The sequence below is a fragment of the Lampetra fluviatilis genome, chromosome 4 (genome assembly GCF_964198595.1).
Source record: "Lampetra fluviatilis chromosome 4, kcLamFluv1.1, whole genome shotgun sequence".
Taxonomy (NCBI): domain Eukaryota; kingdom Metazoa; phylum Chordata; class Hyperoartia; order Petromyzontiformes; family Petromyzontidae; genus Lampetra; species Lampetra fluviatilis.
Window position 1 is genome coordinate 2,928,661 of NC_136278.1, and position 26,125 is coordinate 2,954,785.

General features: G+C 45.7%; 2 protein-coding genes across 5 annotated transcripts in view; one reads left to right on the forward strand and one right to left on the reverse strand.

Moving 5' to 3' along the window:
• Positions 1–172: 172 nt before the first annotated feature.
• ARHGAP19 (Rho GTPase activating protein 19) lies at positions 173–8,759 on the reverse strand. 2 transcript variants are annotated; one of them, XM_078855353.1, is made up of 11 exons: positions 8,704–8,759; positions 7,966–8,228; positions 6,963–7,046; positions 6,415–6,624; positions 5,605–5,831; positions 5,414–5,500; positions 5,235–5,300; positions 3,476–3,757; positions 2,799–2,957; positions 2,131–2,214; positions 173–1,063 (listed from the first exon to the last, which is right to left on the reverse strand). In XM_078855353.1, exons 1-11 carry the CDS (start codon positions 8,736–8,738, stop codon positions 1,007–1,009), a joined length of 1,554 nt encoding a protein of 517 aa, XP_078711479.1. In that variant the 5' UTR covers positions 8,739–8,759; the 3' UTR covers positions 173–1,006. The 2 variants fall into 2 exon arrangements, with proteins under 2 accessions (XP_078711479.1, XP_078711478.1); XM_078855352.1 differs by having other exon boundaries at positions 175–1,063; positions 6,963–7,049.
• A 2,469-nt stretch (positions 8,760–11,228) lies between these two features.
• Positions 11,229–26,125, forward strand: part of FAM184A (family with sequence similarity 184 member A) — a 49,521-nt gene continuing 34,624 nt past the window's right edge. For all 3 annotated transcript variants that reach the window (XM_078855355.1, XM_078855354.1, XM_078855356.1), the window contains exon 1: positions 11,229–11,901. In XM_078855355.1, the coding sequence (XP_078711481.1) occupies positions 11,740–11,901 (162 nt within the window). In that variant the 5' untranslated portion in view covers positions 11,229–11,739. The remainder of the gene's footprint in view (positions 11,902–26,125) is intronic.

Consider the following 26,125-nt stretch of genomic DNA (forward strand, 5'->3'; position numbering starts at 1 on the left):
GCATGATGTGGAAAAAAGTTTGTATATGGGACCATGTGCAGTAGCCTAACCCGGGCAGGCTATTGCTACCTTTGACAAACATTCAGTGAGTGGAAGCCAACAAGTGTCAATAAGTGAATGGCAAACGCACATGCAAATCTTGTCATTTATTAATGAGCATATAAGACAAGACTTTGTATGAATCTCTTCTGGAGACCTAATTTCCAGAAGTGGCTTAAATAACTTGTAACTGACGGGTTTATGCACATTCTCTGCAAATTCTGTACATGCAAATAATGTTATTGGCAATCTACCATATATGTTGTCCTCTAGGACCTTTTGATTATAAAATGCATCCTCCCTTCCTATCTTGGTCTTTACAAAACTAATCCCTGGCCCTAGGTAGATCAATGGTAGATCACCAATGAGAAAAAAAATACAAAATAAATTCAAGACGAATCACACTGGCTCAGCAAACAACATGTAAACAATTAGTACAACTTTGGCCTTTAAGCCCAGTAGCGATGAATAAAATACGAGATGTTAATAAAGACTTCTACTCTAAATCCACAAGCCTCACCTTTTCCGAAGAAAAAATGCAACCCACTGCCTTCACACTAAATTCAAGTGATTTGCATTTATCACAAACACTGGAATAATACTGCAAACAGGAGTGAATGACAACTTGGATTCGAGATACGCATTTCTCAACCCATCAATTCCAGTACGCTCCCAACAGCTGGTCAGTATGCGATTGCCACACTCACTTTTAACCCAAACGGCATAAAGAAATTAGTGGTTGTAAATATCTAGTGACCTTTTGTTTTTAAGAATAACATTAAAACATTTGAACCCCCCTGGTTAAAATTACAGTGCATTGCATATATAAATATGGCATCAGAGACGTCTTTGACTTTGGAGAAGAGGTTAAAAATGTTCACATTGAGATACAAGCATTTTCTGAAATTCAACACAGAAGCGATAGGCAAGCTGCAGGGGAGGTGGCGTTGGTGCCACTTGGCTCTTGCTAAATGTAGGACTCCATAAGCGGCGAGTTGAGCAGATTCAGCACCTCCGGCGCACTCTGTGGAGGGGAGGGGGTAGCGTTGGGGGGGGGGTAAAGAAATTAAGGGTTGAGAATGTGACGTCAATTGCTACAAACAGCAACTGACTACATTTAGTATGCATGGCTAAACATTTCAGGAAGTTGATAATACTGAGTTTCTATGCACAATGGTAGCGGAACCCTGTTTCTGACTAATATTTGCAAAATTATTATTTCTATGCTATATCGTGGTGGGTTTTTTGCAAGCAAAGTTATTTCACCAAATGAACTTGAATATACTTGATCAGGCCAAGCAGATTTCGGCCTAGTTAGTACTAGGAAGGGACTCGCTGGGAATACCAGGTGTAGGTTTTAGACTTGAAGCAGACGGTCATGGTAGTATAGCAATGGATTCTTGAATGTATCTGCAAAACTTTGTTACTATTTATGCATATTTTGTCTGAGTAGTTGTTCACTCCCATCGAGCAAGCACTGTCATGGAATTTATCAAATATCCAATCCCATTTGTTAATCCATTACTGGATGAGGGCCTTCTACCACTATGCAAGAAGTGAGGGTTATTTGACCATACTTGACCTTGATGGTGGGGGGTACAAAACAATGGCTATTGCTGCACTGCCCCCTACAAGGCTGACTACCCATCCAATAGCGATTGAGGCTTCGCTTCCGTGGTATGACGCAATCAGGCAATTCCAGGCCACTTGCTCATAGGCTAAATTACATTTGATGCGTTATTTTGTGATTACATAACACCAAACAAAACAATCCACTGCAAACTTAAGGACGATTTTTATTTTAATAACAAAAAAGCTTTATTGCACTAACAGCCAAAAACCACCCTGAATGCATTGCACTAAATTCACTTTGCAATCACGTTAACAAACTTTAAAACGTTCACAGCAACGGTGTGCCACCACAACTTTTCCCAATAGATTTTCCCGCGGTGACGGAGGCAACCGACAGCACCGCAAGTAAGCAGGGTACACTGGCTGGTGGGGAGGTGGGCGTGGGCAGAGATGCGAGGACCGCGGAGACACGGGGGTGCCACGCGCTCAGGAGTAGACCAGCAGCTCGAGCGTGGGTACCTGCCGAGCCTCGTGGATCGCGTCTGTGGAGCGCGAGCGTCGCTTGGGCCTCCCGCGGAGTGCGGCCACCGTGCACGGCTGCGCCTGCCGCACGGACAACAACGGTAGTTGTTTTCAACCCCTCCCCAATCCAGCGCCACAGGAAACCCAGATATGCGCGCAAAGCAGTTCCACCAATGCCTTGTTTATTCATGGCCAGTGGGAACCTCAAACAGGTTTTATGCCGGCACTGGGGGGGTGGGGGTTGCTGGGCCAGAAAACTCGAGTCCCTGTGGTATCTGGGCCTAACTGAAACGATCCCATTGTATCCCAAAAGTTCAAACTCATCAAATCAACGGGCTTTGACCTGCCACACCTGAACCTGTGGTAGCATCACGGAATCAACATAGAAGTGAATTGAGCACAGTGACATCGCTCTATTTCCTGCCATGTGTCTTAACATAATACAATAAAATTATAATAGATATTGGCTAAAAATAATACTACCAGCTCAAAACGTATGTACACATTCGATTGGAAAAAAACCTTTTTTCCCCACTAGTATATATATACACATATTAACTATTCGTAGGAACACAATTTGCCCCCTCCAAAATGTTTAGCCCGAGTGCACCACTGGACAAGCCCTCCATAATCAGTGGGGAAGAGATGACGGTTGTCGTTCAGACCGTAGCGGAGGTCGGAGGAGTCGGCGTGCGTCCCGGGGTGATGTCGCCGCTGTACGGAACTCGGCGGGACAGCTCTGAGCCAGGGGTCACGGTGCCACCACTGCCACCGCTGTTACCGCTGTTCTTGTCCGTTCCAAACTGCACGCCCAGAACCCTCCTCTGTGCGACAGGGAAGTGCGCGAGTAGTCGCGAGGTACGTTAAGTGTTCCGAGCCACTCATTATTAGACTTACAGTTTGCAGTCTCACTCAAATATCTGCTGTATATTAATACGTGACCACAAAAGGTTTGAAAAACTGGCAAGTTGGACAATAAAATTTATAATTAGCATGCTCAAGGCCAATTACATCTACAATTTTTTCCAACAAATAAATTAATGATTCAACAAATCAGGAAAATTACTTTTGTACATATACAAATTGAGTGCCGGGTGGAGCGATGGCAGAGGTGAGCGCACTACATTATGAGCCAGTGTGTGAAGTCGTCACAAACGACCTTCAACCGACAAAGCGTGGGGGAGAGACCTTCAGCAGTGGACTGACAGAGCTGTAAACTAAAAGGAATAATTTATTCCACTCAATTGTAGTGCTGCAGACTGGTAATTAACATTGACTCCGATCCATCGGCTACAGCGTGAAATAGACAATCGCGCGCGTGCGCGTCCCTTTAGCCGCGCACCCTGATTAAGCCGCTGAACGACCGCGAGCGGGTGCTCCTCTTGCTGCGCCCCTGGTTCTCCGTCACGGGCGTGCTGACGTTGCTGTACTTGTTGAACTGCTTGATGACCTTCTTCTTCTTGGCGCTGTCGGGCATGTTTTGCACGTGCCGGAAGAGGTCCCGGATGGCCTCGTCCGTGCGCCGCTGCACGTTCTCCGTGGGCTCGAGCGAGCTCGACACGAGGCGGCCACGCTTGGGCCCGACGGGGGGTTCGTCCTCCGCTGCCGCTGCTTCCAAGTGATCCTGCATGCGGGCCCCGAACACGGCTCCCTGTCACCACGGTGTGTGTGGCCATGGCTGTGGTGAGCTGGCTGCCTTTGCTCTCCAGGAAGGGTTCATGAGCCAGGCTAGTGCTGCCCTCTTGAGGCTGCGTAGCTATAATGTCTCATTTGGAAGTTGGACATCTAACGTGAGTCTTCTCTGATCTTGTACAAATACCTGTCTTCCTGGTCTCCAGATCTAGTTTCTATCGAAGTCATTTTACTGAAACTCTCCTAGTGTGCTAAATTACTTGTTTTCTTCTCTATTCAGACCTTAAGGTTATTCTCCTACATCAAGACCTTTATGACGATTTTGACACCAAGCATCTCATGGCACAATTATATCTTTCCTCTTGAATTGCTCATTCAGTTTATTTACAAGGGCTGTCTTCCTCTCAGAAACTGTGCTTTGGTGTTCCATCACGCTCCATTACTAGGCCCTCTGTTCTTCCCATTTCATCTCCTCCCTCTTGGCAAAATTATCTTCAGATGTTTTTATCGGCCATTATTTCTAAGCCGACAACTCTCAGCTCTCCATCGCCGCTGATATCACGAACCCAATCTAACTGTCCACTCTCATCCTGCGTTCATTCGGCTTCAACTTTGGTTCTAACTCTTCAGGTAAATATTTTCCCGATTGGCAAAAATCCCACTCAGTAAAGAGTGGACAAAACCCTGAAGTTGTCACGGATCCCTCAATCGCAAATCGAACTTGCACGTCTTAACTGCAGGACTTCATACCTCCATCTCTACAGCAGCTCCCGCTTCCACAATTTCCTTAGCATAATTGCTATTGGAGACCCTCATCCATGCCTTCATCACATTCTGACTTGACTTTCAAACTCCTTCCCTCACAGCCTATCCAAATCCCTCACCTCCAAACTCCAGATGATAAAAAAAAAATGCCAACGCTGCTAAACGTCTCACCCACGCCCGTCAACAAGACCACATCACCCCCAGTATTCTGATCCCCCTACAGGCTACCAATTCAGTCCTGGAGCAACTTTAAGATCGCACTCACCATCTTCAAGACCCTCCATGGTGTCACCCCTGCGCCCTCCTATTGCCTCCCTGCCCTCTATTCAAGTCAAGACTCAAGGCCTTCCCTTTTCCTCTGCCCTATGCACACTTCTCTGTCTACAAAATAAACATGCCCACTCTTCATCGCATCTTAAAATGCAGTTGCATGTATACAAAATATACATCAAAAATGTATTGTAATGTAAAGACGATTCTTACACTCTTCCACGCAATAATTTATTATTTAGTATGTATGCAAATAAAATGTTTTGGCGATTGGAGTGAACAAGATAGAACAAAGCAGACAATATAAAAACGAGACGGACAACAAGATTCGGAAATCATCTAGTCGTGGGGTGGGTGAATAGCTAATATAGCATATTTGAAGTATTGGAACTGTTAGTGAAATGTGAAATTGCTATTTAATAGCTGCTGCTCACCTTTGATTCATGGTAACACGCATCTGGGAAAAATATCATCGCTTGTTTTCGTATGTACGCTGGTGCCTGGAAGAAGAAAAAACAATCCATGTAATTCACCTTGCACAGTTGTGATTCAGACTTGGGAGTCACTTGTCTATTACGGCTCACGGTTGTAATGCCTGAGCCACGAACCTTACCTTGAACAACTTTTGCGAGTGCTTGATCATAAACGCCACTGCATTGTTCATTTTCCCTATGTTTTCCTGCAGATCGTTTGCCGTAACCTGCACCAAAAAAAATATCATCATTAAGCGTGAAATTAAATAAAATCTCAAAGTGCTTTGAGTGTTCCTGGGAAGGAGTTTCGCACGAACAAATACCCCCTTACATTTCGAGGCCACAGGATGTGCGGGGAGAACATTAGCGCGAGGTTGAAGGCCGACATCTTGTTCGTATCCTGCCGGCGTGCCGTCTGGTGCAGTAGATCGAGCAGCAGCCGCAGCAGATTACGATTGGCCGAAGGTAGCAGTAGGAACAGCAGCTGCAGCGCCTCCAGCTGCCTCTCCTTGTCTACCACGGAAGTCTTGTTGCCCGTCGTGTCAAACAGCGTCAGCTCTGAAATGAGGCACGCACCCGTTGAAGAGGTGAGGGATAGCCCAAACTGTGGACAGGTACAGAATGGGATGCGTATATTGTGGAGGACTGCCCTCCAACAAGACTGGATGGAGGACTGGCAGCATTTGACACTTCAGAAATTTATGCTGTGGCCTGGCTCGGCCATACACAACGCAAGAGGTTTCCTCGTCAATAAAGTAAATGAAAAATCCCAGTGTTTAACCGAGTTGAGCCGGAACGAGGGCTGTGCCATGTCAACCCAACATGGCTCAGGAGGTACCAGTATTTTATACTGCTGGAGCCGTGCTGCAGATCCCATATGCAATGAACCAGTCGAGCCACATGTCGGTGACACGGTTATGCTGCATCCTCACAGTGCACAGACTTCATCTCACACGCAACGAAGAGATTGACCCCACCCCTGCCCCTGCTTGGCTCGGAGCCAGACTCAAATGTATCATGGCTTGGTTCTGGCTCGACACGGAAAATAGGCATTGGAAATCCACCCAAACCGGGAGGGGGTCTGGCAGTGGCTCGACTCGGACGTGCAGTGAAAAAAGGGGTATTGTGTGGCATGTGCTACCGTTGATCTTGAGGTGTGCGTTGTAGTGGCGGTGAGTGAGAAGCGGCTCAGGAAGCTCTCCCAGGAAGGCCTTGAGCACAGAGGCCACGTCCTGTGGGTGGAACATGGCGTTGTCCAGGTCCACCTCGCGGCCCGAGTTGAGCAAATCCCGCAGCGCCTGCTGCCTCAGGCTGCTGCCGGACACGCGGAACAAGCCCTCCACGTGGAGGTCTGTGGCACGCGCACCCGCACGCATGCGTGAGCAGGATTGTAAATGCGAGTAAATCAGGCAATGCACAGAGAATGATACTGGATGCTGTCAGACAGGAAGATGACGTTAAGTCAGAGGAAGATGGCATATTGCATGAAGGTGGTGCCCATAAACATGGGGGTGGTACACTTCAGATCACCACAGATGGGGTTCATGAACCCATTTTCTTTACTGCCATCTCCTGGCCACCTCACAGCCCTGCTCAACTGCGCAAGTGTGAGACTGCAGTGGGTGTTGAGATGCTCGAATGATGCTGAAGATGATGGAGATTAGGGGCCCCGTGGCTTGCAGTACTCACTCTTATGGAGGTATTCAATCAGCTGATAGATCCTGGCGATGCCCTCCTCCGTCAGCGGAGCGCCAAACACCGCTCCCTTTTCCACTGCTTGGAAAATGAAATGACACAAAGTTAGCCAGATGACTCTGGAATTGGAGCACCTGCCAGCTACGCTGCGATCATGGGTTCAAAGATAGGTTTCAATCATTCATGATTAAACCAGGCCACTCAAGAGTACCAACCTGAAGATTTCAGCCTGGTCAACAATTACACAATAAATCACATTAAATCACATTAAATGCAGCAATCTACTTTACATTCATGAAATGGGGTTACATCAAGACGTATATGGCAATGAACCATTCACCCCTCCAGCAATTGTACCAACTGCCACTACTCAGGGTCGTGGTGTCTTTGTCAAAGCGGCACTTGTAAAGCAAGCCCCGCGCCATCCTAAATGCCCCTTCATTGTCAAGCAGGCGGGTGCGAGAACACGCACCCGCCGCCATCTGTGTTTACATTCGCTCATATTTTTGTGAGCATTTTAAACCCACGAAGGTCTGCCTGTACTTGGCCGTTCGTGGTGGTGGGTGGTTGGTGGTGGGTGGGTGGTTGCTGGTGGGTGGGTGGTTGCTGGTGGGTGGGTGGTTGCTGGTGGGTGGGTGGTTGCTGGTGGGTGGGTGGTTGTGGGTGGGTGGTTGCTGGTGGGTGGGTGGTTGCTGGTGGGTGGGTGGTTGCTGGTGGGTGGGTGGTTGCTGGTGGGTGGGTGGTTGCTGGTGGGTGGGTGGTTGCTGGTGGGTGGGTGGTTGCTGGTGGGTGGGTGGTTGCTGGTGGGTGGGTGGTTGCTGGTGGGTGGGTGGTTGCTGGTGGGTGGGTGGTTGCTGGTGGGTGGGTGGTGGTTGGTGGGTGGGTGGTGGTTGGGGTGGTGGTGGTTGGGTGGTTAGGGAGGTGGTGGTTGGGTGGTTGGGGAGGTGGTGGTTGGGTGGTTGTGGTGGTTGGGTGGTGGTTGGGTGAGTGGCAGCACCTTTCTTCCGCAAAAAGGGCAGCGAGCGCAGGAACGCGGTGGCCGTGCTCCCGGGCAACCGGGGATCCATCGCCCCCATGAGCTGCGCCAGCTCCGTGCCCGGCAGGTCGACATGTCGCGTCACGCCGCTCACCACCATCTCCTGGAAGCGCTCCGGCCACTCGTGGCGAAGTTTCTCCACGAAGAAGTCGGGGTTGGAGACCACGACGTGTCCTGACGGGCGGCTCCCGCCAGCCGACACTTCGTTGCTGATCACGATGTTACTGCACGGAGGGGGGGGGGGGTGGCAAGAGTGGCCGGCAACATCACTCAAACTCCAACTTTAAAGCTCAGGATATTATTCGTTGACAATTTGCTTTAGAAGTGTACGAGTACAGCCAGTTCGTCAATCTACTGTCAGACTCGGGCCATACTTCACCACGCTGGTCAACGCGGGTTTGGCACGGAAGCATGGACTATCTGGCTCACCGTCTTGGGTGTTTATCTCACCACGTACAACAACTAATGAACGTGTCCGTGGAGTTTCCACGTCTCTCCGCATTTCTGTATCTCAATTTAAGACCCTCCCCATCACCACCAAACTTCCACGACCACCGTTTGACGCACGGCCACGCAACACCTCCACGTCGGCGATAAACAACCGAGTTTATGACGGCACGAGAAACAAGCGGCGTGTAAAGAGTGGCCCTCGCACCCAAGGAGGCAGAGAGAGAGAGAAAGATAGGAGTTGCGTGTTACCTCCTCGTCAGCGGCCGCCTCTCCGTGGCGTCCATGATTTTCTTTCTTCCCCCCCCCTCCCCATTTCAAATCCCGTGCCCGCGTGACGTCACCGAGGGCCCAGCCGCGTCTCTGATTGGTCGGCGAGGGAAGCAAGCAACGGCATTACCGGGTGCTCGTCCAATCACGAGGCTCGACGGGGTTGTTTCAAAAGAAAAGGTTCCCGCCCCCTTTGTTGTTGTTTTTGTTGTGGTGTTGTTTTTGTTGTGTTGTTGTTGTGTTTACGTACTGGGGGGACTCCAATATAATGGCACCACTGGCGAAATGTGAGAAATTAGCATGTTAATGGCAGATCGGAGAGCGGTTCTGTGGCTATGTTAACGAGATAGATTAACATGTTAATGTCATTCACATTAACATCTTAATTTATCAAATTAACATAAATAGCCCCGCCCACATGACCCTTGGGCTACACCCATTTTACACGCTTTTATTTTACTTACTCTGTCGTTGATGCCTCCTCAAATCTTGTAACTCAATTTTTACCCACTTCCCAATCTGGTATCGACTGCAAACTTGGTATACTTATGTCATACTGATGACAATACTATATTCTATCATACAAAATGAAAATATATACATTTTAAAATATTATTTTTTAGATGTTATGTTTCGGCTTGGCTTATGGAAAGCCTCGGGGCCATTTCCTGGAGTCGTGGAGTTCTTTAAAAAGTGTTTTTTTTATATTACTTATTAAACCTTTAAAACAGTCTGCCTCAGCAGCTTTCCCCCTCTTGTTTTCCTCCTGATGACGATCACTTGAGTTCTGATCGAAACGTCGTAGTTTATTTTTATTTTCTTTGAACCTATCAACGTGACTTTACCGAAAGACCCAAAGAATAGAGCTTCATAGCTCGTCGGATTCCTCCTCCTGTCTAATTAAATATTCTAAGAAGGGGATATTAAGGATTCTAGATTTAAAGCTTGCGTGACTGCAAGGATTCATACTCTTAGGTTTTTTCCGGTAAAGTCACGTATATAAAAAGAAATAATAAAAATAAAATAATAGAAAAAAATAATAAAATAATGGAAATAAAAATAAATGTTTTTCTATTATTATATTTTTATTATTTATTTTTACCTACGTCACTTTACCGAAAAAAACCTAAGAGTAAGATATTAAGGATCTAATGGCCCCTTAGGTGCGTGGTGTATTAAGTGGTCTAGATGACATTGTGATAACTGTAATTGAATTTCCTTCTCACGCATCTTTTTGTTTTGCCACGTGGCGCTTAAGCAGGAAAGCCAGTGGCGCTATTGGCCACATTCCAGCGCGTAATGTCGCTGAAATCGATTCATTTTCTCATCTTATATTTTACCGTAATCATGAACATTATGGGCACAAAAATAAACGACTGCATGCAGTACTTGAAATTGGGAGCACATCATTTACTCGTTATATACCGTAGTATTTTAACAAAGCCCAGCAGACCATGCAAATGTATAATTTTGTGAATTCGGCATGAAGCACAATTATCACCCAAAAAACTCAATACATTCGCCAATAACACTGTGGCCTTTAAAGCAAATAGTTCAAGTTCATTTATTAGGTATAGCCCTGTGAGCCATTCGGCTCTTGAATCGGGTGCAACCGCAACAAACAAAAAACTAAAACATGAACAAAAAAACATCTTAAAGTGAATATGTGACTAAGTGCAAACAGAAAATCCAAGAAAAGACGGCAAAATATTGCAGAAAAAAATCACCGTACACCAACGCTGTGTGCAAAAATCCCAGTGGGATGCAAGTCAAACACTTTGACAACGCCCCTTCTTCGTAGCACAACATTGCCAAGTCTATGAACATTGCCAAGTCTATGAATATTGCCAAGTCAATGCGGTGCGTGCAATATCGGCCTCCATGTTGCTTAGGGGCGACGTTGAATTTTTGTGACGCAATCCGCGTGTTAATGACGTCATCCACCCCCATTATAAATGGACGCCGCCTCCCTACCTAAGATGGCCGCCGATTGGTATCATAGCAACAGCGGGTGGGAGTTTAGTTGTGTCTCTGTCCTCTCCACGTGCTATGAAGAAAGACCATTTAACCTGCACGTCGCCTGTTGTTCATGTTTTTATTTTATTTTAAGGCAGTGATATTAACGACGATCGTGTTGAGCTTGTTATTATCTGTGTCTTGTGGATTGCGGATGGGGGGGGGTAAAACACCATCCAATCAGAGTCTTGAATTGTACATCACGTGGACAAGTTTGACGAATCACGATAAACCAACCACTAGGCCACCACAACATCGTCCGAGCGGCGTGCAGTTGCTATGGCGACTCCATGGCAACGACACGCGGAGGAGTCTTCACGCCCCCCCTCGCCGTTTGCCCCGCCCCTCATTACTTGCCCCGCCCACTTTACAACTAGCCCCGCCTACTTAGCTGTTTGCACCGCCCATTAGAGTGCTAACCACGCCTACTTTCTCGCTGGCTCCACCTCTAATGCCGATGGCTCCGCCCACTCGTCGTGTGGGCCCGCCCACTCGGGCTTCCAGGTCCGTGTGCCCGCGTCAAGAAGCAAGGGGCAGCATCAGTGGCGGCTGCGGCGGGAGTAGCAGCAGCAGCCGCATTGACCGGTGGCAACATCATTAGGAGACGGTCATAGAATAATTAGAAGCAGCAGCAGCCGCACAAGCAGAACGTCGGTGCAGCGGGTAGAGTCAACACCGGCAGTGTAGGAAGAAGCAGCAGCAGCTTTTGGCATCTAAAAAGTGATGCCTGTCCATGCGTCCAGATTGCGTGGACGTCAATATTAATACAGCTCTGGGGTATTCGTTAATTATTCAAGTTGTGTTTTTTTGTAATGTTACCCGTACGTTCATGCTCGCTCTAGCCGTGCCGAGGGTAATTCAGCAATCGCAAATAAACAAAAACCAGCGGCATCTCGAATGTAAATGCGTGGCCCCGCAGAAGAAGTGTCACTGTCGGCTGTATTTGCCATAAGGAATTCACATTAAATCCTGCCATTACATTTGGTTATTAATTAACTCGCCATGGCAACGGGCATGAGCTGGCAGTATTACAACAGTGGAGGAGGAGGTGGAGGAGGAGGTGGTGGTGGAGGAGCGGGGTCGACCCGAATCGCCGGGACCTCTCTCGAGTACGGGCAGGAGATGCATCTCAAGATGAGCAAGAAGATCGCCCAGCTCACCAAGGTGAGGGCTTGTATGTGGTGGTGAGGAGGTGGTGGTGAGGAGGTGGTGGTGAGGAGGTGGTGGTGAGGAGGTGGTGGTGGTGAGGAGGTGGTGGTGGTGAGGTCCTCAATGAGGAGATGGTGAGGTGGACGTGGTGGTCACGGTGCGAGGTTTGTGGTGTTAATGGTCGTGGTGGTGAGGAGTTGGTGGAGATGGTGGTAACAAAGTGGTGGTGTTCACAAAGTGGTGGTGTTAACAAAGTGGAGGTGGTGTTCACAAAGTGGAGGTGGTGTTCACAAAGTGGAGGTGGTGTTCACAAAGTCGAGGTGGTGTTCACAAAGTCGAGGTGGTGGTAACAAAGTGGTGGTGTTCACAAAGTGGTGGTGTTAACAAAGTGGAGGTGGTGTTAACAAAGTGGTGGTGGTGTTAACAAAGTGGAGGTGATGTTAACAAAGTGGAGGTGATGGTAACAAAGTGGAGGTGGTGTTAACACATTGGAGGTGGTGTTCACAAAGTGGAGGTGGTGTTAACAAAGTCGAGGTGGTGTTAACAAAGTGGATGGGGTGGCGTTAACAAAGTGGTGGTGGTGGTGTTCACAAAGTGGACGTGGTGTTCACAACGTGGAGGTGGCGTTAACAAAGTGGAGGTGGTGTTCACAAAGTGGAGGTGGTGTTCACAACGTGGAGGTGGCGTTAACAAAGTGGTGGTGGTGTTCACAAAGTGGAGGTGGTGTTAACAAAGTGGTGGTGGTGTTAACAACGTGGAGGTGGCGTTAACAAAGTGGATGGGGTGGCGTTAACAAAGTGGTGGTGGTGTTCACAAAGTGGAGGTGGTGTTAACAAAGTGGATGGGGTGGCGTTAACAAAGTGGTGGTGTTCACAAAGTCGAGGTGGTGTTCACAAAGTGGAGGTGGTGTTAACAAAGTGGAGGTGGTGGTGTTCACAAAGTGGAGGTGGTGTTCACAAAGCGGAAGTGGTTGGTGGTAGTGGTGAGAGGTTGGTAGCGGTCGGACGCGGAGATGTTGATGGTGGTGAGGTCGCTGGTGGTGGCATTGATGAAGAGCTGATGGGGGCATTGCTGAGGAGGGGTGGTGAAGGTGAGGATGAAGAGGTGGTGGTGAGCTGATGGTGAGGATGAGGAGACTGGAGTAAATACTTGAATATGTTGAGGGCAAAGGTGGGGGTGAGGAAGCGGTGGTGGTGAGGATATTTTGAGGAAGAGTTGGTGACAGTGAGAGGGTCGTGTTGATGTGGAGGACATGAGGAAGTGGTGATGACGAGGTGGTGAGAGCGAGACATTGTTGAGATCAAAGAGGTGATGCAGATTGAGTGATGCGGGTTGAAGGTGAGGAGATGCTGTGGTTGAGGTGGCGGGGTTGAGAAGGTGGTGAAGCCAAGGAAGTGGTTTTGGCCATTCGCAGGTGAGGGAAGGTGAGGAGGAGATGGAGGAAGTGGTGAGGATGTGATAGGTGGTGACGCTCAATTAAGGGAAGGGCCCATCTCTGTTGAAGGGAGAACTTCAGTCTGAAGTGCAGGGAGGTCACTTAGACTACAACGAAGAGACATGCATCAATAACACTGCCATAAAGGAGAACTTATATAATGGGGACGTTTCAGGCAATTGCCCTTCTTCATGGCACAACGTAAATGACGTAATTTTCATGTGCTGCGAAGAAGAACCATTACCCAAAACTTCGACTATTTTAAATACAGATTTTTAAAAATTCCTTTTAAAGTCAATGTGTTGTTGACGAATGCGTTGAGAATGTTGTGATTTGTGCTGCTGTTTACCAAGGCCATCACAGCAGCAGCATCACCTAATAATTGTTTTAATCTGAAGAGGTGCATTTATTGCAGATTAGATGATTATAACATATCCTGCTTTAAAAGAGAGCCTTGTATTTAAAAAATAAGCGGTCTTAAGGCTGATTACCGGCGAAACGTCGTACTCGAATTGTAAATGTTGTTGTGGGTTTGCTCTCCAACACAATGGTGTGCTGAACTAGTAACCAATTGGCCACGTTTTGTTTACTAATTGTCTGTGTCGGGTGGTGGCGGGCTTAACGACACATTTATATATTTACGCGATCGAATCCAAAAACACCTCTATTATGGATAACATCGGTCGCGAAAGTCCTACGACTAAGTGTTAAACTTAAGGGGACTCATTCGCCTCAAGAGAGGTTTGTTCACAAATGTATAAGAGGTCCTCTGCCTTCAATTAAGAGATGGATTCACTTCGAATGTAAGAGTGTATGTGTCACTCCAGTAACCAGTGCAGCAAAACCATTTACTCTATTCTGCTGCAGCCTATTCTGTAATTATCGTACGAAATAGTGGGCCCTCTTTTTTGTGAATTCACATCACTGTCGAATGCGTGTTTTACTTGCACAGCATTCAATGTAAACGAATGTTTCTGCAGTTTATTGATTTTCTTTTTTCTTTCTAGTCTGGCCCAGCCGATGTATTATTTCTCAGGCAACACTGCGCGGGTTTGAATGCCGACAAATGCCTGCGTGGTCATTCATTGCACGAGGTATCAGCAGATGCGTAAGTAAGCTCGTGTAAGCTCAGCCGCCGCCAATGCGGCCTTGAACTTGGCAGGGCTTCACTTATTCGCGACGGCATGAACGATATATACCCAAAGCACTCGCCCCTCTGAGTGGAGCCAGTTGATAATCATGAGCAGGTGCCTTCTATTTCGGAATTTCTCCAAGGAACAGATCTCCCGAGTGCCTTTTAAGAGGCCGCGCTGTGATGCAACAGGGGTTGTGAGCTGTGATTCGAGAGAAAATACGCAGAAGCGATCGTGTTTGCCTCGGTGTTATGAACGGCATTAAACTTTAGAGTTTATTGATTGTGTTCAATCTTGCGGCTTACAACGTTTTGATGTCGACTGTGCCGAACTGAAACATTCCATCTTCGATTTTTTTTTTACGCAGCTTCGTAAACTTTCCCTTATTATTGATGTGTACCGCCAACAAATGATATTATTAAATAGTAAACTGTAACACCTTTGTTGTTTGCGGCGCTGTTGAAATTAATGGGGAATAGTAAAAAATGTAATCCCCAAAGAGAATTTAATTGTTTTTGTTTACACCAAATTTTTACAAACGCATCTTTATCTTTGACACACGCTTTTCGTGACGCTTCTCAGCTTGAAATTATTGTCTAATTAAGGACGATGATCACAGAGTCCAGTAATTATGAATGACTCGCAGTTAAATTGTAATTTAAAGTTGACAAGCAATTAAGACAATTCGTGAATACACTGGCCAGGTGCCAAATATATAAATGACTTCTAATTAAGTGTTAATGAGACACGTAATTAATCCCTTGTTCAGATTCCGCTAACATCCGTATCAATTAAAGTCGACTGCTGTGGTTGTTGTTGGTATACTAATTAATGGTTGGTCATGATTGCATGTGATGTTGGAAGGTTTTTTTCCCTTTTCCCCCAGAACTAATTAGCAATTTTAATTCCTATTACACGCACACGTAATTAAACGGTAATGTGTTCGCTTGCTGCTTGACATACTTTCATATCAAGTGTGACTTTGTGGCTTTGGTGATGCGTATTTGAAGTGAAAAACATTACGTGGTTAATTAACCTGACCTGACAACCCGTATTACAATTACTTCAAAACGTGTATTCAGCCACAATGTCACACAAGACGACTGTGCATCACAGTTTAATGGTTTAATTCGCGTAGGTCGAGCACGGCGCCGTCATTTGCAGTATTTTCCCATCGCACCGGACGTTCAAATGTCATGCTTCTTCTTCTATAACTGTGTACAACAGTTGTTTTTCAGGACTAACGGCACTTGCGTGCGGGATCATTTTTAGCAGCAGCCCCGGGGACATGGAATGCGCGTGTTAACATTGTTGGACAATGGGGCCCTGGCAGCCAAGTGGTCAGGCAAGAGTGGTCAAGATTTTTTTTCGTGTGGTTGATAGTGACCACGACTAGTAGAGTTTCACTGCGATAACGTTATTTACAGCACGGCCGCTTCGGCCGCTTGATGGGTCGAGGGGCTAATGTATGCTATAGGACTGGATTTGCAACCGGCTTGAAATTCCAAACTTTGCAAAGACACAGCGTGTGCCTAACTCGCTAGACCCCCCCCCCCCCACCAGAGACGTTAATATATTGGTTTAGAAGGTGAGCAATAACAGGCAAATCATATTCATGACTCAACATATGTCATATTCAATAGTTTCATTCAAAGAGGTCACCAACAGCACCCAAGGCACTCTTTGAATCGGCGAACTTGAACACATTCCCTTGTATTGGAATGCTCACGATCGACAGCTGCAGATGCCACTTGCACCGATGTTTATCTGCCTGGCGTTTCTTCCCCGCAAATACGTGTCAAATAAGCTTGCAGTGCGCTGGATAGGATTTGGTGTGTAAGCAAGTGAAACAGAACTCAAAGACTTTGAAGCAACGTGTCTCATGGAGCTCATTATAGCACCCACAAACCGCAAGAGACAGGGGCTGGGGTTTCTATATATTTAATGCGGCTTCGCTAAGGTTCTGCAGAACGCTAAAATATGGCGATTGCGTAACCTCCCATCTGCAGCTGAATATGAGAAAAATGCATATTTGTGTTACAGGTGGCCAGTACACGGTTGTCGTCCATAGCTGCAACATTCAATCATATACTTGTGTGGGTTTAATGCCTTTGAACTCTTTTATGTTTGATTAAGCATACAACTTTTATATTTTTAAAGGCTACTGCCATTATGTGTGATATTTCACAGGAACTACTATATTTTTTGGGTGCTGAAGGGATGCCTCTGTTGGAGGTAGTTCTGCGGCAAGATTTACAGCATCGTTGGTACGATATTAAAGTACTTTTCCGTTAACTTAACACTTGGTGCAACCATTTGAAGAAGAAAAATCGGCCTGTAATACGAGGTCTTGAGTTTCAGTTTTTTTTATATTTAAAGTAAAGAATACTTGCATTTTTTTTTCACCGCACACTTTAGCATGCGTTCTGCATCCCCTGCCAGTCGTGCACGCTATACTTGGCAAATTTGCTAAATAAATAGAGGAGGCTTTATACAAGGTCAGGGTAATCCAAGGGAGGTAAAGCATCCGGGTGGTATTTGAAACATGCGTGCCTTAATGCAGGCTGAATGAACGACTTAAGTAGTAGTAAAGGTGTTAAGAAAGGGGAGAGAAAAAAAACACAGGCCGTTTCATTGCCTTGTGCTGATGGAAGAGATGTCGTAGGTGCAATGTTAGTGAAGACTACAGTATTGCCTTTCCTTTGTAGCACCTCAGGGGTGCGTTACCTCCGATCAAAAGAAATGGGCCAATTGTAAAACGACCATTAAATCACTTTTTTGAAGTTACGTCAACTTCTTCGGAGCAAGGCCTGTCCAACTTTCGTTGTTGGTGCAATTTTTTAGTAAGTTCTTTTCAAAGGGGATTTTGATTGACGATTGTTGCCACATGCCCCGCTGTACGAGGCGAATTATATCCATGTGTGCTTGGGCTGTATTGTCACAGTGAGGCCACTTATACAATGTAGGCAAATGATGTTCTCACTAAATGGGGATATGAGTATATAAGAGATGTCTGGCTCGATAGAAAATCTTCGCGGACTATAAACTCAAAGCTTTGCTGTGATCTTCTGCAATATGTCAATTAATTGTGGAAAAATTGTTACTGATCATATTAAAATTAAATCCCATTTGTTTTATACTTTTCAGTGCTTATTACAGTATTTAGTAAATATATATCAATTATTTGCTTACATGTTTGTATTAACAATGGAGAATAAATTACTTTTAAAACATGAATTATCAGAATCAAAATACAGTATTTATATACTGGAGGAATCCAATGAGCTATAAAGTTCTTTATCAGAGATTTATAGTAGGGGCGGATCAGAATGTTACAAACACAAATAATGCAAAATCACGACACGAGTGCAAAGTATAGGAAATGTAAACAAATCACTAAAAGAATATACAACTTAAACTGAGCTGTTTCATTTTACCAGGCGAAGCCCGCTCAAGCTATTAGCCTCTTTTTCAGAAGCGACCTGGCAACGAAGTAGCTTATCACGTGGAAATTTACAGCAGCCAAATAATCACAATACTGTAATCTAAAGCAGATCAAAAAAAATATCTGGTGCCGAGCAATACTAGTTTAAAAGGACTGCAATCTCTGCAGTTCTCCTAAAACCCCCCAAAGGACATTGTTATTTATGAATTTGTATACCCCAACAAATGGTGCCTCACATCGTATTGTACATGGGGGGGGGGGGTTTTTTACCAAACTTCACGCAATCGGTTCCTCGATGGTGGAATTTCGTGTGGTCGACACCTTTCTGTCTCGAGCCAAAATAAAGCAATTGTCAGGGTTTGCACACCATGAATTCACTTGGAAAACAGCGACATTGTGCTGCAGCGATAGATCTCGGATGGTTAAAAAAGGGGGGCTTTTAAGGAATGTCGATTTAAGATATTTATATATACTGCATTGATGTCTGGAAACTTTCTGTGAGCTGATATCAGTTCACACAACCGAGCCCTTGTCTAACTCCTCGGTACAATACCGCTATTCTTGTTGATGCCACAGCCGCGACCGCCGCTGTACTGATATTGTACAGTTCCATTTTTCCCTCCCGGCAGTGCCCTTCCCTCGTCCCTGAGAAGTGAGAATAGCGCCATTCAGCTCTCCGATGTGGGAGGTTACGGCTGCTTTTAACTTTGACCTTTATCTGTCTCACACTGCACCATTATATTAACGGAGGTACCGTTCAACTTTGCACTGCCCGCCATGGCTTTTTAATGCAGTCGAATTGTGCTGCCATGGAGGATGAGCTTTCAAAAACTATAATATTCGATCAGACGTAAGCGTGCATGAGGGTTGCCCAAGCGTAATGGCTTTGGCTGGCTTTGCTTGCCATAAATGTCATCATTAACATTCATGTCTTGCGTGTCATTTTTGACCCGCCTTGGCAGATGTGCAATAACACTGTCAGCGCACATGTTACAAATGTTGTTGCCCTTATTATTATGATTGTTAATGTGCACTTGTTCGTGTTTTCCCCAGTAAAGTTTGCCAAAAACATTTTTAATGGCCTCCTGAACGTCTTAATCCTTGGGCTTAACCTACTGCTTTCACGACAAGAAGTGCCGAGTGTTTTTCCACGTGAGGCTGCCCACCGCCTGCACGTGCTTGCTTGACAACTACTGGTGTTTGTCTCCATGTGTCATAACAGGATCCTCAGGTGAGGGCATATACCACATTCTATGTCAAGCGCCCTCGTACCTGCTCGAGTAGAAGAATGTTTGGAATTGTGTCAGTCCATCCCGTAATTTTTTTAATGTTTTTGTTGAAATATTCAACTTGATAACCTGACGAGATTTTATCTGAAAGTTTTTGGGACAAAATAATAAACAAATAAACCCCGAAGGAATACTCGTTAAGTGGCTTTCATCATGTTGTACTTTGGAATGAGGCACATTCACACGTCATTTTGTCGCGTTTCTACGCAATATATTCTTGTGTTTCTCCAAGGGAATTATAAAGAGTGTAAGAATTTAACGGGTTATCCACAGTTTGTGATGATGGTTTACTTCCGGGAGTCCTGAAAGATCTTCTTGTTGATATTTGAGACTACAGTGCAGGATAAGCCATTCCCACTGTATCCATAACCACTGAGAGTTGTATATCCCAATGGCGAGTGTTTGTGTTTGCGGACAGCAAGGCCCAGAGATGTTATGGGCGTTTAGAAAATTGCCATACATGGCTTAAGGCTCGGGCCTAATACATGTGCTTTAGACAATACTCCGTCGTACAGTACTGTACATAGTTTCAGCAGCAGGGCTGGCATCAATGTATTTTGGACCTGTACACGCAATGCAGTGGCAAAGTGGTCAAATAGATTTGTTGAACAGAAGTATTTGATCTAGGGACACTTATGCAAAACTCAACAGAAATATGTATGCCTCGGACAATGATTTAAAGTCGACAAGGATCGTAGTGGTGAAGTGAATAATGTCAGCTCATGTCAGGGATAAATGGACTGTGGCATCGCAAGACCATGCAGAATAGCGTCGACATGGGAAGACCATTAATTATCCAACAGGGTGGTTGATGATGTACATTGCATTCACCTGGCACAAAGGCAGTGCAGAGAAGTGCAGTGCTTCATTCAACAGCTCCCGTCAACACCTTGGCTTGCTCCGAGACCGACATTGATGGGCTTCAGAGGAAGGTAATACTCTCTCTTCATTCGAGCATGAGCAGCTGAGCAACTTTTTTTTTCCTCTGGACCGGGTGTGTCAAGTGGATGTGCAGTAATTATCAGCTGCATACTCAACGGTGTTGATTTCACTAATTAACACAATTTTTGTTCCTGGGTAGTAAGTATTATTTCGTAATTGCTTATGGCTAAAAAGTATAGAAAATGGCTATTATTCCCCACAAACTTTGCTTTTGTGACCAGGACAGTGATATTATGAAATGTACCTATTTTCCAGAAAATGTAAGATAGATTCAGTGCGGAGTAAACTTGGAGTAACTTCTAGAACATTTTAGAGCTTTCCAGTAACATAAATAGTAGTATAAATACAGGGGCCTTAAGCCCACCAGTTCAGTTTAGTTCCAGCTGCCTAAGTGGATACATATCTGTATTTTTCTGAGATGGCATCAAGAGGCTGCAAGCATCCGGCAGTCGCATTTTGCTATGTCTGTGGCCAATTTATCAAGACAAGAGTGAAAAAGTACTCTACGGAAGCATCTGCTAAGATGTGTGAGGCCTACAAGGCATATTTGGGCATGCCTATCGGCAATCAAGACAAACCCTGTGCACCTCATTTCACTTGCGAGCAATGCAAAAAAAACTCTGGAAGGTAAGATGGACAATTGTCGCTCGGAATTTTTTGTTATAAAGTTTGTGGGGAATAATATCCATTTTCTGTACTTTTGAGGCATAAGCAATTAGGAAATAACACTACTCAAGATCAACAACAAAAAATGTTACACTGTTTTCAAAGTTGCATGCACCAGCTTTCTTTCTGTCCGAGCATGACCCGCCATGTGACAGTCGCGGTCCATTTCTCTGCACGGACCAGTGCGGGGGCGGATGGTTTGGAGTGTACGGTTTCTCATGGGAAGAACGCGACTCCTGTATGCGTGAATGTTCAGCAGACAGCAGGACCCGATCTCAGTGCTGTCTGTATCGCAGGTGATTAATTCTTGTGCACGATAATCCCCGTTTGCGCCGGTCTGCGGGCACGATACCATCGAAAGGCCGAAAATCCTCCTAGAAATTTGTGTAAGATTTGACTTTGATAAATGGGGGCTGTCGCCCAGCTGGATGATAACTTTTTTCGACGTCTCGTGTACAGTGGGAGCAGAAAAGAATTCCTTACACTGCAGACGAGGCGTGACCCCATGAAGCGGGTGTTGACGATTAACCCCACATCACCGCCGCCTACCTCCTATCGTGCTGAATAAGAAGTTATATTCCCTAAGTGTGCTCTCTCAGCTCACTCAGCAGGGATGATGAGGTTGCCTTTTGGGCCCCCCCCCCCCCCCGGGTGTTGTGAAGGGAGTTTATTTTTTACGCCCCGTAGTGATGCGGGTAAAGTGAGGTGAACCAAGTTACGGGGTGAGATCTGCACATGGCAGCTTTTAACTCTCGATTTTACTTGCATCACTTTTAGCTCTTGACTCTGGGCAGGTGCTAAATTACTTGGTGCGTGATGCAGAGGGTGCTCAAGTTAAAAGAGACAAAAAGTCACGTACAGCTCAAATTTTCAGCCAAAATAAACATTCTTAATCCGTGCTTAGCCCAAGATCATATCGCCGCGTGTATGTGCCCCGGTCTCATCAGATCTCCGAAGCTAAGCAGAGTTGAGAGTGGACGGCGACTTTTGGATGGGCGGCCACTGTGCATAACAGTTGTTATAGGCTCTGGGGCAACGTTGTAGGGCAGCAGAGGCCAGTGCAGCAGAGGCCAGTGTAGCAATATCCATTGTACTTTATGGTAGTTTGAATATTTGTTTTCCACTGTCAACCCACTGACTCGTGTGATGAAGTATGGTAAATTACCACCCCGTTACCTACACGACATTCAGAGACCCTTATCCAGCAGTGGATTGACAAAGGAGCTCTACAGGAACATGTAATGCAGAGGACTTGAGTATTTTTATAAAATGAAAATAAAAAAAACTTTCAGCAAAAGTAAATTATCTTAATCCATGTTCATTTACGTGTAATGCTGTATACTGTTAATTTACCTATAAACAAATAAGTGAAAGTGTCGAGTCGTACTCAAATTGTAAATGTTGTGTGTTTACTTTCCAACACACCTGTGTGCTGAACTAGTAACGAATTGACACGTTTTTTTTACGCGACAAACCTTACTAATTGTCTGTATCGGTTGGTGGCGGGTTTGACCACACATTTCTATTTACACGATCTAACTCCAAAAAAACGAACCTCTCATGTACACTACCTGATGTTTTCATTCAAGTCACACTGCGTCCATACACTGCTTCTCTTTCACCGTGGGGCTGAACAATAGCTCAGTGTGCAGATATTTCTGCAGTTGTCACTGCCCACATTTCTTTCTCAGAACGTTTTTAAAAAAAATTTGCACTCGAACCTCCTGCTGAAAAGTACACTTTGAAAAGTGAATCTCCTGTGGAGCGTTGTTCATATATTCTGCAAAATAAACATTAAGTTCTGCAAAAGGAGCTGGGTAAGTGTGTGCCAAGTTCTTGGCTGTGAAGAGTAATCTCTTTAATCATATAGAAGAGCTCACGAAACAGTATGTCTGTTAAGGTAACTAAATAAAAGCTTAGTTTGGTTTTCATGAGCTACTTGCATACCTCCTTGTTGGTGAAAGAATCCACAATTCTGCAGATAACCGTTGGGTCACATTCCACGCAAGAATGCGCTGAGAAACAGACGTTCTTAATTGCATGTACAATTCATATTTTTTTTTTATGAAGGTAGCATTTGAAAGTTGTGTTCGAAGGCGTTGCAATGCAAATGTGTGTACAGGTAAACTAAAACACGATTTTTCTTGCGTTAGTTTGCGTGAATATATTTAAATGTGTCGTTAAACCCACCACCACCCGACACAGACAATTATTCAGGTTTGTCATGGAACAGAAAATGCCAATTCGTTACTAGTACAGCACACCGGTGTGTTGGAGAGCAAAGCCACAACATTTCCAATCGAAATATGATTGATATTGGTCACGAAAGCCTCCGTGTTAAACTAAACACACGAGTACAGCGATTGCCATCAACATCATTGTTGACTCGTCACATCATGCTTGTTGTTTTTGTCAGGTCGATTATTGTACATAAATAAAATGCTCTGTGCTTCCCGGCATATGTCAGGCAGCCGTTGAGCTTCGGAAACTCAGCTATGCTGCACAGGGAAACCTTATCGGCTGCCAAGTGGCCTCACTCCCGTTATCGCGGTTTTTTTCTTTTAAAAGTGGAGTTTTTCCCCCACTTATTTAATTTTTTCTTCCATGTCTTGACAGGACTGGAACTGGGCAGAATCCCAAAGCCCTGTTTTAGTGTGAACCCAAATGTTTAGTTTTTAACGAGACGTTTGCTTATTTAATCTTCCTCATTACGTGTAATTATATCTAGCAATTTAAACATTTGCAGGTAAGTCTGTATATAGTAGTACAGTATTTCTACATTGTTGTGTATACGTAGTACAAGCCAGTACCAACCCGTTCTATGGACGGGTTGATTTAAAACAAAAAACTACTATCTTTCATAAAAACGACATCGCATGAGTGATCTGAAGCATCTTCCTCCACCAACCAGTCGGTTACTTTTAACATTCAGTGCAAAACAGTTTTTTGTCCTGCAGGCAACGCCACCACCTATCGCAATTAGCGGGCAGTTTTTTTGTAACCTAGGTTTAAGGTCATAGGTCATAGTTCATCATTAATAATGTGCGTTCCTCGTTCCTTCCAGTAAAAACGAGCCATCACTGATTGACAGCCTGATGGATGTTTTATTAAATTATATGTACTGCATGGATGTACTGCATGTTTCAGATGAATTGTTTGTTCTTTTTACCAATAATGCTTCACGAGTGCCCGTTAAGGTGTTGTACAATGTTGTTTTTGGAGCTGATGGCCCACGGGTAGAGAGAAAGAGAGAAATCACCGATCGCATCTGCTAATCTCGCGGTATTTGTTTCGGACACCCAAACTTATTGATGAGCCCCAGAATGGCAAAAGCAGTCCAAAGTTTGCACGCTTGAATAAATAGTCTGGATAGCCGGGTAGGCCGAGAGAATGGAAACACGTTGGTTCTTTTTTTCTATGTTGTCTGGTTCATATTGATTCACGGTATGCTCCATTGAATTCATGTAGAGCTGCTGTATTTCAGTCTGACAGGTTGGCTGTAAAGTAGGCAAGTTGAACGCCATCCGATGTGTCGGTATTTGTTTAATGGGAGACAGCCTGGGGACGAGACAAGATACATATAAACCTGTCGAGTGTTTGCCTACTGAAACAAATTCTAGATCTAAAACATCGATCCAGATGGCCCCAACCATACACTGATAGATCAAAATGTAATTTTCTCTTGCGATTGTGAAACAGACCCTCGTCTGTTTATTCACCAATACCATTGTGCGTTCTTGTTTGTGCACTCCCAAGGCCACCTCTCCAGTGGGCTGGCCATACAGGCACGCTACTTTACCTGGTGTGGCCCTCCCAAGGCCAGTTTCCATAGCCACAGAGAATGCAACGAGCACCACCGTGGGCTGTGGAGATAGCAGCAGCGCCGTCGCACCACCACACAGAACTGTTTCTCCCCTCCTGCCCCCCCCCCCACACATTCTCATTCCGTAGCCAGGTCAGAGCCAGAAGACGAGATTTCCGGTGCGGCGGCGTTTATGGCACGTCTCGTCGCTCGCACTCACGGTGAAGGTGGCGCCGGCGCCGTGGGTTTCTGCACCCACCCCCATCCCCGCCACCTCCTCGTAATCCCTGGATACTCGCGTCGGCCTGACAGGGGCTCGGAGATATGGGCTCGGCAGGGGGGACGCTGAGGCATGTTAGGGCGTGCAGGGCCCACATGAATGCACACTGGCTGCCCAGTGGAGCAGGCACTCCATGCTGTAAGTTACTCTCGGAACGTCGTTATCACTTGGCTTTCACCCAGCAACTAGCTCACACCGGGCTGCCGACGTGGATTGGAGACGTACATTTGTGAATTAGTTCCGTCAATTGTTTTGTTTCAACGTTGAGGCCAGGAGAAGATTCATGTTGTCCAGTCATCAGTTTGATTGCGGCAGTGGCCAATTACAGAATGAGGGAAATCAGACGCGCGTTCCAGAATGTAATGAATCGCCCGTGACCGTAAATAACTGTGCATAAAAATACTGTACGCTTGAAGCCATGACATAATTCATAAAATTAAGTGCTGTAAGAGCCAACCGCTCGGTGTAAACAGCTTTTAAATAGAACATTTTTGCACCACTTAATTTTACATTGGGCTGTCGGGAAACTTCAGTGTCTCAAATAAACTACAGCACGTGGAACAGCGAGTACAGTGATATTGCATCCTACAGGCTGCAATGCAGTTGTGTGTCTATTTGTGGGCTGGCAGGAGGAGAGAGGCTCGGAGTGTCGGTTGTATCCACGTGTAAGTGGATCCTGGCCCAGGAATTCCTGTCCATCCCTGCCCACGACAGGCCTTGGTGTGTCAGCTACTGTGCCTCGGTGGCGAGATGTTAACTACCTCGCCTGATATGCAGGAGGACGTGGGTTCGATACCCTGACGCTTGCTGTATATTTGGAGTTTGCATGTTCTCCCCGTGGCCGTGTAGATTTTTCTCCAGGTCCTCCGGTTTTTCCCTCCACATTTAGAATCAACGTGCATTTTGAGTATTTCGCTGCGATAACTTTCCACGTGATGAGCCACCTCGCTGAGCTAACTGAAAAAGATCTGTATAGCTCAGTGGGTTTTACCGGGTAAAAAAAATGAGTTTAAATAGTTTACTGTGTCGCAGCGCATGCACACGTCGTCGGCGCGGTGTGAAATCACGTAAAAGAACTCGAGCAATCGGGGGGCGGAAGAGGAGCCGTTTAAAATACTGCTTTAGGAAAGTTTCCTCCCATTTTTTTAATTAGCAAAAGTTATTTATTGCCGTGAGGCGTGAAGGAGACAAAGATGGGGGACTGTAAGGGAAGAGAGAAAGCTGATGGTAAATCATTGAAGAGGAAA